This window comes from Coptis chinensis, chromosome 6, assembly GCF_015680905.1.
Source record: "Coptis chinensis isolate HL-2020 chromosome 6, ASM1568090v1, whole genome shotgun sequence".
NCBI classification, from domain to species: Eukaryota; Viridiplantae; Streptophyta; class Magnoliopsida; order Ranunculales; family Ranunculaceae; genus Coptis; species Coptis chinensis.
This window is the reverse complement of record NC_141461.1, coordinates 12,854,947-12,866,543: the sequence shown is the minus strand read 5'-3', so window position 1 is coordinate 12,866,543 and position 11,597 is coordinate 12,854,947. Positions and strand designations below refer to the sequence as shown.

At 38.1% G+C, this 11,597-nt stretch overlaps 1 protein-coding gene and 1 long non-coding RNA gene across 2 annotated transcripts; both read left to right on the top strand.

The window, feature by feature from the left end:
* Positions 1-364: 364 nt before the first annotated feature.
* On the top strand, positions 365-1,587 carry LOC147491537 (uncharacterized). Its single transcript, XR_015200229.1, has 3 exons — positions 365-463; positions 563-616; positions 1,184-1,587. It is a non-coding gene; the product is annotated as an uncharacterized LOC147491537 (long non-coding RNA).
* A 7,969-nt stretch (positions 1,588-9,556) lies between these two features.
* On the top strand, positions 9,557-10,678 carry LOC147491536 (uncharacterized). The gene has a single exon (XM_086566898.1). It carries the CDS (start codon positions 9,674-9,676, stop codon positions 10,379-10,381), a length of 708 nt encoding a protein of 235 aa, XP_086423024.1. The 5' UTR covers positions 9,557-9,673; the 3' UTR covers positions 10,382-10,678.
* The last annotated feature ends 919 nt before the right edge of the window (positions 10,679-11,597 follow it).

The window sequence follows — 11,597 nt, the reverse complement described above, 5'->3', positions numbered from 1 at the left end:
CTTATGTAATTAATCAACTTTTGGTTATTCTCTTATAATGTTGGGCATCTAATTCTTATCTCTATGTTTCTTGAGGTCCTCTTTTTTTAGCTGGATTTGGCTGCATTTACGTCGACAACTGATTCAAGTATTCATCTTTTTTCTTCTTCTTTGCACTGAATCTACATTTTGAATTTTATTGCGTCCTCAATTACTTGATCTTTTATTTTCTTGTATGTAACATGTGTAATGGGATATGCTTTGATTTATATGTAACAGGGTGTGAAAAGTTTAATCTACTGACTACTGAGTGGTGGGTGTCTCACATTCCCTCTATCATATAAGACACGTATCATCTTTGCAATGAGAGTTTTTCAAAGCTGCTCTACAATGTAATCTTTGATTTGGAGTTTCAAGGAAAGTTTGTTTTGGTTTTGGGTTACTGTCAAAGCTTCGATTTTTGGTCTAGCTTCATTTTTTTCTGGTTGCTTCTCTTTTTGGGTCTTAATTAATTTTTCTTCTCTTTGGGGCTTAATTGATTTTGGTTATCTTAATGAACTTTTCAGCTTGTTTTATTTTTCAGGTTAGAAGCTAAAATTACTACTAGAGAAAAATAAATTGAAGCTTAATTTTTCAAGTTGTGTAATCTTCTTTTTAGTATTACCATTTGATTACCGCACTTCCTTTGAGTGCGTCATGTGATGCCTTTGATTTCTGGAATCACATTTAGTGTGGATGGTGGTAACATGATGCTGTTTTGTTGTTCCTCTGTGTTCCTTTGTCTTGTCCCTTTGTTTTGCCTCTTCAATAACACATGCATGACTCTTATGTGATGAGATAATGGAAAAATTGTTGGTAAGAAGTGATGCACTTCACTTAGTTGGAAGCTATATATTTAGTTTAGACGTTCCATTGGTTTATATGATGAGGCCCCTTATATGATAGGATTATTACTTGTTGAATATAATCTAGGTGTTTTAGTAGCTGCACACAACTTTGTATAGCATTACGACTTATCTTGGGTTTTTTTGGGGGATGAACCTTGTGGTGCAACACCTTTACCTCCTTGGGTTTGGATATTTAATTGTTGCAGTTAACACACACACACACACACACACACACACACACACACATATATATATATATATATATATATATATTTCTGTTTTTAATATTGTTTGTTTTATTTTGATATGAAATTCAGGAGCTCGGCCATGAAGCAATGTGAAACAGAATTTTGGAACAAACAAATCTAGCATTCGTGTAAGCTATTTCTTCTACATGTTTTTGCCTATCGTGTTTTAAGCTAGAATGGGTTGGGGATGTAGGTGCTAGATGTCAGTCCTCCAACAAGTACTTTCATGGTTTAGTAAGTCACAACCAATGATCTAGATGTTTTTCTATTCATAAGCCCGCCTATATTGATTTTGAAGATACACAAACTCTTTTTATGAAATACATAATTGAGTTCATATCATGATAGTGCATATTGGATTGATGGGTAAGGCATGATTGAATTTTGGCCAGCGAACCACCTTTTGTTCATGACCATCTTGCTCTTCTTCCCACTTGGATCAAGGTACAAAACTCACTCCATTTAAAATTTTTGTTTTGAGGACGTTAGCGATTGAACAAAATGAGTATCTGATAATGTGTTAATGCTCTTGTTTCCTTTTCTTATCGGTTTTTGTGTATTAAATTGATTGGTTGCATTTGTGATTGAGTATTACTCGTTTTGAGATGTTCAGTGTTAGTCACAACTTTGATAAGTTATTATGGTTTCAAGTTTTTTTTTCTTCTTATTATATTTGTACCAATTTAAGCTTTTGGCCATGGGCATAATATTGATTTTTAGTTTGTAAAAGGGTGGGAACTAGACCAATTATGGCAAATTGTAGTGGTGTTCCTACCTCCTAGGTCCATAAGTTTGACTTGGTAATTTTTTTTTCCACATGCATTGCTTATTTGAGTGCATTTTAGCTTTGTTAAAGTTTTGAAGAAGTTTTCTTATGTCTTTTTTCAATTTGTTGTACCAGATTGGATGATCGATTGCCGGTAGTTTAGTGAAGAAATTGTGGATGGATGCTGTTCAAGTTGGCAAACTATTGACATTTGTGAATTTTGCTAAAATCTAGTTTTGAAGAACATGTCAAATTTTAGTTGATTATTGCTGTGAAAAAATTATGTGATACAATGTATTGGGCTGTGTGGATGCCGTAAAGTTTTTTGTAATGGGTGATCTTAGTTAATAAGATATATTTTGTTACAACTCATTGTGAATTGAAATATGGTTATTCTTTTGATCTTTTTTACGTAAATTGCATTCGACAAAATTCAACAAATTCAAAATAATTGAAATAATTTGTAAAATATGGGTGCTGATTATTCAGGTGGACACTAGTGGCAACAAGAGTGGCGTTGCAAGAAAAAAGCAGGACATTTCAAATGGGACAATTAGCAACGCATTTGGTGCCCTTTTGCAATGCTATGCATGTAGCAATAGGTATTAAACCTTTTGTGACGTTCAGAGTGCAACTAAAAAATTTACTTTTTGCAACGCCCAAGGTGTTGTTAAAAACTAGTGTTTTGCAACGCTACTCGCTGCAAATAGTTTGAATTATTTTCAAAACCAATTTAGTTTCAAAATATTAGTAGCAACACAAACAAATTTCTAGCAATGAGGCAGGGCGTTGCAAAAGAGTTCAAACTTTTGCAACGTCATTACATGCGTCACAAATTAGCTTTTGTGACCCACTTTTTTGCAGCGCCTTTGTGACGCCAACATTAGCGTTGCCATTGATCAGTTGCAACGCATTTTAGTACTTTTAGCAACGAGGTCTGGCGTTGTAAATGAGCCTTTCTGTTGTAGTGAAATATCCTTGCCTTGTGATTTTATTTGCCAGTGATCTACCAGTTGAGTGGTTTCCACATTCGCCTTCGTGAAGCTCGACAATGATTAGCTGCACTTCCTCAAGCGATATGCATTTCAAATGTGGACCTCCAGGATTCTTTCGATATAACTCATTATCAATCAATACATATCTTTGAGCGCCAGACGTAATCCTTCTGGCCTCATTTTTGTCCTCCATTACTTTGCCCTCAGATAAGTATGAGATATATGCTTCCATCCATGACGCCCCCAGTGTATCAATCTCCATCACTTATGAGTCGTCGATGTCGATGCTTGGCCTCTGTTGAACTCTGATATGTAGAGTGTGACCCTCTGTGTTTTCCAACATCGCTGCAACACACGCCAGTCCATCGACATGCCTATTCTCATTTTTATTGAGATGTTGAAGCTTTATCTTACTGAAGTCCTTCAATTTGGATTTTATGAAGTTCAAATAATCCACCATATTTTCACATTTTGCCAAATATCCTCCGTTGATCTGGCTGACCACGAGCATCAAGTCACTGAAGATTGACAATTTTTATGTTGAGATCTCGCCAATTTGAGACTAGCTATTAAAGCTTCATACTCAGCCTCATTGTTAGATGCATGGAACCCCAATGTTATTCTTTGTTTCGAAGTCTTTGATTTTCGGGAGTAACCGGCACCACTCGATGCCACACCCCTTACCTCCGGATGATCCATCGACAAATAATCTCCAACCATTAGTTCCCACCATGGATCATCTCAGATCGATAAGATCTCGGGCTCTTGCAACATTGAAAATTCCTCCTCTTCCATGCCCCAACTAGCATCCTCGGATGGAAAATCTGCCGGAAAAGTCGACCAATACCTAACTTTTCTCGATGCTTTCGGTTCGATACTCTACTCGAACCGTTTATTAGTACCGACCATTTAGACATCCTTCCTGACTTAGCGTTTTTGCTAGAGTTTGCTTCAACGGTAGATTCGTCATCACTATCACAGAATGTGCTTGAAAATATGGCTTCAGCCTCTGAGATGAAAATAAAAGTGCCAAAGCATATTTCTCTATAATGGAGTACCGAGTCTCCGCCTCGAGCATCGTTTTGTTTTGAAAATATATCGGCCTTTCCAACCCATTTTCTACTTTTACAAGGACAGAATTTATAGCAAAATCTGATATAGCCAAATAAAGGAGAAAACTCTCTCCCTCATCTGCCTTTGTAAGTGTTGGCATTTCTTCTAAATATTTCTTTAATTTAGAAAATGCTTCTTCACATTCCTCATTCCAACAGAATTTAACATTCTTTTTAAGCAACTTAAAAAGCGGCTTATATCGATCCGAAGTTCTGGAGATAAATCTATTGAGCGCAGCTATTCGTCCCGTCAACCTTTGTATTTGCTTTCTGGTTGTAAGAGATGACATTTGCTGAAGTACTCGTATTTGATCAGGATTAGCATCGATACCCCGCTTCATAATGATGTATCCCAAAAACTTGCCCAAACTGACCCCAAAAGTACATTTTTCAGGATTAAGCTTCATATTAAACTCTCACAAAATTTTGAATACGGTGTCGAGGTCCTTTACATGATCTACAACTTTCACAGATTTGATGACCATATCATCTATATAGACCCCGACAATTCGTTTGATGAGTTTTTTAAACATCTTCTCTACTAATCTTTGATAACTCCCGCATTCTTCAATCCAAATGACATTCTGATAAAACAATATATCCCTCCATTAACGATGAACGCCATTTTTAGCTGGTCCACAATAGCCATTAGAATCTGAAAATATCTCGAATACCCATCGCAAAAACTGATCAACTCGAAACCAGCAGTTCGATCAACCAACTCATCAATCCTAGGCATGGGATAATGATCCTTTGGACACATTTTATTTACATCGGTAAAGTCGACACAAATTCGAACTCTACCATCTTTCTTCGGTACTACACGATGTTTGCTACCCATTGAGAATGCTCCACCTCTCTAATTATGCCATTTTTTAACATCTTCTGTATTTCGACTTGCACCGCTTCTTCATACATTGGTCTCACCTTCCGATGTTTTTGGTGCATAGGAATTGCATTTTCTTCCATATTCAGCTTGTGTGAACAAACATCTGGATTGATACCAGTGAGGTTCGACATCGACCATGCGAAAACATCCTGATTTTCTTTCAAAAATACCATCAACTCATTTCTTATGCTTTCCTCCATCTCTGTACCAATAAACAAATGACACTCACTTTCTCCTGTACTAATATTAACTTTCTCCACCGTTTCTATGGTCTTTCTTTCCCAGAGGGGTTCTTCATTTTGCTTCAGCTCTTGAGTGAACCTTACCTGCTCATGTATTTGCACATTGGTGTCGACAAGCAAAACTTGCTGTAACTGCTAATTATAATTTTCCAAGACGCCCCCAGTGTCTTGGTTTTTCCCCTTCATCATTCTCTTTACTGTGAGAAAATTACACTTTTCTGATTCGGATTGATCTCTCCTAATTTCATGCAATCCATATATAGTTGGGAATCGGATGACTTGATAGAATGTGCTAGGCACAACCCGCATTTTGTGTATCCACTTCCTTCCTAATATGACATTGTGATCAGAATGGCGCTTGATGACCACGAATGTCGCCATCATCGCTGTTTGAGGCCCTTTCGAGGCGGCAATTTTATCTCTCCAGCGGGCTTGGTACAAGTTCCATTAAAACCATATAAACTGAACTTTGGTGGCTTTAAATGAGACTCATCGAGACTAATTCCTTTGAATGCTCTCCAAAATAAAATATTAATTGAACTACCACAGTCCACTAATATCTTCTGTACATCATAACCCACAATACGCAAGGTGATTAACAAAGCATTGTCATGTGGTAACATTACCTTGGATAGATCCTCTGGTACAAACATAATTGCCCCAGGAATGCTAGCCAACACCAGCTGCTGATTTACCGAACTTGGCTCGACATTGACCTCGAGCACCTCTTTCACCGTTGATATCTTTCTTATCTTATCTCGAAAGATTTTTTTTCTAGGGAATTTCTCCTTTGTAAATCATGTTTATTGCCCCCAGTGGCTTCTCATGTATAGGTGTCGTTTCTTCAGGTCTAACATCAGCCCAAAATTCTCTCAATTTTCCATCCTTCATGAGCCTGTCAATATCTTTTATCTTTTACCGGACACCTATTAGTTTCATGGTTCTCCACCTTATAAAATTGACAGTAAGGTCTACCTTTTATCTCCCTGCGAGTGAATTTTGGCCAGATCACGAACTCTTCTTTCGATATCCTCCTCAATATATCTTCTGGCGTGGAATTGAGAGCTATGAAATTACTAGGATCTAATTCCCTTTTCAGTGTTTTCTCAAACTTCCTTGTTTTGCGGTGATTATCTCGCTTGTCTTCGCTCGAGGTCTTTTATGATCTGACCTCGAGGAATCTCGACTTTCATATCGATCAGTATTATCTTTATCTTTTCTTCCTGCATCAGTGACTTGCAACACTGCTTGAGCGATAGCCGTCTTTAATCCTGCAGAGTTTTAACCTCTTTTCTCAACAAATACTTGTGCATAAAAGATCCTGGTATTACACCTGCTTGGAAAGCTATGACAGCTGTCATTTCTGATTCATCCAACCTTTCTACCGACTGGATTTCAGCCTTGAACCTTGCCAAGAAATCTTTCAATGACTCATTCTTTTCTTGCTTTAATTAAAATAAGGTCGACACCTGCTTTGGCTTCACCCTCTGGTGACCGTAATTGGTGAGGAACCTTTCTTCAATTTTATGAAAGCATGAAATGGATCCCTCCGGAATTGTGCAAAACCATTTTAGTGCTTTGCCTTTCAAGCTTGATGAAAATGATCAACATAATACAGTATCCCAATACTCGGTACCCTGATATATCGAGAACTGATGTCGATAGCTAAAAAGATGGTCCATGGGATCAGTGGCTCCTCATACTGACTAAATTTTGGATTCTTGAACTTTGGAGGTAAAAAGACCCTTTCTATCTCCTTTTTCAATGGATTCCTACCCACATCATCTGCCAGCTTTTGTATCGATGTTGAGATCTTTTCCAATAACTGATCTCATAACTGCTTCTGCATCATTTCTTGCACCATTTCCTTTGTGATTGGTGCTTTAACTTCTTCTTCTTGCACCACTCTTGGTGTCGTTCTCGCTACAAATTGTACTTCTTCAGGGTGGCTTCTTCTCACCTCCTTGAGGTGACTCTTTTGTACCACTGGGGTACCTGAACTCGACTCCTCGTCATCCTTCTCATACATAGCGTCTTCAGCACGCTTCTCCTTTTCTTCCCTTACCGCTTTATTTTCAGCCATTAACATCTGATTTTGTTTTTCTAATTCAGCCATCCTTCTCAACAAATCTTTCAGATTTACTTCTTCCACCAGTCTACTCACTGACCGTCTAGTTCTTCGATCTGCATTCTTAGATGCTGCTTGAGACGTGCTTGCTTCATCAACCATTAATGCTTTACTTGTTGTCGCTCGTTTGGGAGACATCTTGACAAGAAACCAAATATCTCTTTAAACAAATTCACTATTCTTCACTGATCCTATCGAAACTCCTTCAACCCCTCAACCGGTAGATTCAAACTCGAGAAAAAACAAGAAAAAAAATGTTCTTTCTTGATCCTTGAAACACGGACGGCGCCAATGTAGTTTGCAAAGAAGCTTCACAAAGATCAACAATCAAGAAACTAAACAAGAATAAGAACAAAGATCGAATTGAAATGTCTTTTTATTGATTGGTAACAATGGTTACAAGTTTTCTCTCTTTCGCTCGATTTTGTTGGTTTTTCTTAAATGAAATTGGAATGAATCTTTCTTCCTCCTTCCAGTCTTTATATAGTCCTGTGATAATAGCTTTATCCAATCATTTAATGCCACGTGTCCATTCTCTTCTTCTCCCTCCTTTTCCTGCCTTAAACCTGCAACATACAAACTATAGTGCGAAGTATGGAATCACAAATATCGAATCACAATATTTAGACTGGAATATCGGGGTGACAATATTTGCTCGACGATAGGCGCTTCATCAAGGTTTGGCGAAGTAGGGACATGAGGTAATGGTGGCAATTCAGTCTTTGGTAGTGGTGGCAATACCGTCTTTGGCAGTGGTGGCAACTCCGCCTTTGGCAAAGGTGGTAGCTCAGGCTTTGGTAACGTAGGGATCTGAGGTAGAGATGGCAGTTCGGGTTTAGGTAGTGTCGGCAATTCGGGCTTAGGCATGGATGGGATAGTTGGAATAGTAGGCAATGTAGGCTTGGGGAGTTCTGGAATCTCAGGCAAAGTTGTCTCTAAAAGCGCGAGCTGTGACCGACATAATCGGCATTCATTAATGAGAGAGTAACCAATTAGAAGAGGCAAGGTAAAAGAAATGCGGTGGAGATAAGCCATAGTTGGATGCGATAAGGCTAGCAGAGTTCAAGATGATTTAGCTGATATGATTAACTGCTACAATTAATGATCAGCTAAAGGAACAAGTTATTCTTATGAGAATGCATTGCTATTAAATTTTTTAGCATGCATTTTATAGGAGTGCGGTGGAAGGAAGTGGCAAGTCGGTATCTGTGTAGTTGAGAAGTGTTTAGACTTTTATTTTGGTTTAGTTCAACTTCTTATCTATCCATTTTGATTTCTTAAATAGATTGCTTATTAGTTATTATAGCAATTCCTTGGCACCAGCATGTATGCCAATTATGAAGACCAATGTATCGCATCCAACTATGGCTACAAGTGAGGATGAATGCTCGAATACTATCGATGGTGAGGTCAGTAGAGAGAAAGAGAATGAGTTTTTCAATGACCACATTATTCTTGCTACAAACCAAGTTGAAGGCACTCATCCTCAAGATTTTGTTGAGGTTACTTCTGAAAATTTGGCAGTAACACCTCTGATTAATGGAGATGAATGGAGAACTATTGAGAAGAAAAAGAAAACTAAGAAGCACGTTCAACGATCTCCTGGTGAAATTGATGATCCCACTCTTGCCATGATGAAGAAAGTTTCGCTTTGGCGGGGAAAAAGTTAAGCATCTTGATGGTTATATTAAAGAGATTTGGGATGAGCGAATGGGTCAAACATTTGCTTGCATCCATTGTGGAACCTTCTTCCGAGAGTTTGATAAAGCCCAAAAGCATGTTTCGAAAGATCACCCAGCCTTAGCAAAACAATTCTCGAAAGGAAAGTAGGTGGAATGAAGTACTTCTAGTAATGGTGTACTTTGAATAGATTTGGTGTTAGGTTTGAGGCCTTAGAACTTGTGTTTTTGTCGAACCTCTTTCTAATGACTATACTCTTAGGGAAGGTATGTATGAGGATGATGCCTCAGGAACTCCATATGTAACAAGTTGATTATCAATAAAACAGGTGGGGGTCAGCCTTAACCCCAGCTTAACTTTTCAAAAAAAAAAAGATCAGGACAAAATCACAACACGTACTAGCTACTGAACCAAGTCTTTGTATCCAGTACCATACATACCATAAATCCGAAATCCAAAAAATTTGTGTTTGATTTTTGTCAAGGTGATAGCTGAGAAGTTGAACAACTTAACAATTTAATTAAAAATCTAAGCTATCCAACTACAAAGAATTCACCAACCTAGCAATAAAAGTATTGCCTAAACGCCACGTCCAGTGATCTAGTTCCCTATAAATTCAATGCCAGGGCAAATGCATCACAGCACATTACGGTTACACCTTGCACCTTTACCTCATTGAGTATTCATTAATTAGTTGATCAGCCAATAAACCTGAAGCTCTTCTTGCTAGTTGCCATCAAACTAAACATGGCTCATTTCCACTACCTTTCTTCTATAGTGCCTCTAATAGTATTAGTCGTCATTTTGTCTTTCATAAACACTAATGTAAGTGCAGCCCGCCATCTTTCAGACACAAGTCACACAACCTTGCCGGAGGTTCCAGAACTTCCCAAGCCCACGTTCCCTTCTATTCCTACCATCGATATCCCAACTTTGCCTAAACTAGAATTGCCAACACTACCTAAACCCGAACTACCACCTCTACCTCAACTCCCCACATTACCAAAGCCTGAGCTACCACCTTTGCCAAAGGCAGAGTTTCCACCACCACTTCCAGAGGCTGAATTGCTGGCACTACCCCATGTCCCTACTTTGCCAAAACATGATGAAGTGCCAACATTGCCAAAGCCTGAATTGCCACCTCTACCAACAACTTCGATTTTGCCGAAACCTGAGGTACCACCTTTGCCTAAGATTGAAGTACCAAAATTGCCTGAAGTCCCAACTTCGCCCAAACCTGAACTACCACCTTTGCCTAAGATTGAAGTACCAAAGTTGCCTGAAGTCCCAACTTTGCCAAAACCTGAATTACCACCTTTGCCTAAGATTGAAGCACCAGAGTTGCCCCAAGTTCCGAAGCCTGAGATCCCTACTCTTCCTAACCCCACATTGCCCACCATTCCCACTCTTCCCAATGCCTTACCAGTCCCATCTCTCTCCCCACCCCATTCTTAAGCAGTCATTCCTGGATGGGCGCTCCGATTACCCTTTTGCGATACTTGATATAATCATTATAATGACATAGAAGGTCATTATCTATTGGTTGGCGCGCCACCACAGTTCATACTCTATGGAGATCGCTGTGACAGACTATGGTATTTGTTTTTAGCTTTATTTTGAGTAGTGTTCGATTCTATGTGTGTTTATGTAAGTTAAGGAGTAAAATTGTTTTCATTCCAAAAACTTGTATTATGCGTAGCTTAATATATGATTCATATTGGTTTTAATTAATATATGTTCTGTTCACTGTTATTTAGCAAACTTTAACTTCAAAGACAATCCCTAGAAGGGAAAGGAAATAACGGTAAGATTCAATTCTGGCATTAGTAATTGTTTTTGCCGATAATCATTGGGCTTATGCCAACAAAAATTGGCCATGATTTAGTGTCTACTTCTGGTTCATTTTGTTACAAAAAGCAGAGGGGGTTTCTCAGTAAATGCTTGCCAATCCTTGGAAGAGAGTGATTTACGATTTCATGCCGAACCAGTAAACTAACAAATAGGTGGACTTCCGCCTAAGTAGTCGTTTTTTAAGCACTTACCCAAATTCTCCTTAATTAGCTAAATATTCTTTAACAAATAACCAATAGAAAAAATTGATGTTTTGTACAGTGAACAAAGTTTTATCAAATTAGGCAAAGATTTTTTTTTTTCAAACAAATTGGGCCAACAACTTTGATTAATGTATCATGTAAGACCACTATTACCATTCCGTTACTTCAAATGTTTATGTGGTGTGCCGGATGTATATGTGTCGAGCAGGAAGCTCACCTAAGCTCATCTAACATCGTTGTAATGGACACCTACTAATGCTGGCGTGGCTTCCTTATGTCATCACTAAAATTTCACCCACGGTGCATAATGTGTTTCTAACTCTATATGTATTTAAGTCGATCACACTTAGTCAATCTTCCATGTTTTATGCTCTCTAAAATCCCCAAATTCAGATAGAATTCCTAATTTCCAAATTCTCGAAATTAAAAAACCTAATTAAATCTTAATTCTCCTCAAATTTTCCAATCAAGAACCTAATTAAACAAAAAAAATTCAAGATTCCGACCCGACAGAGCCATTAGAATTTTGACTAGCAGTTGACATGATTTGGGGGATTTTAATACAACTCAACATTGAATGAAACAAAAACCTTAATTTGGGGGATATTTTAGATAGA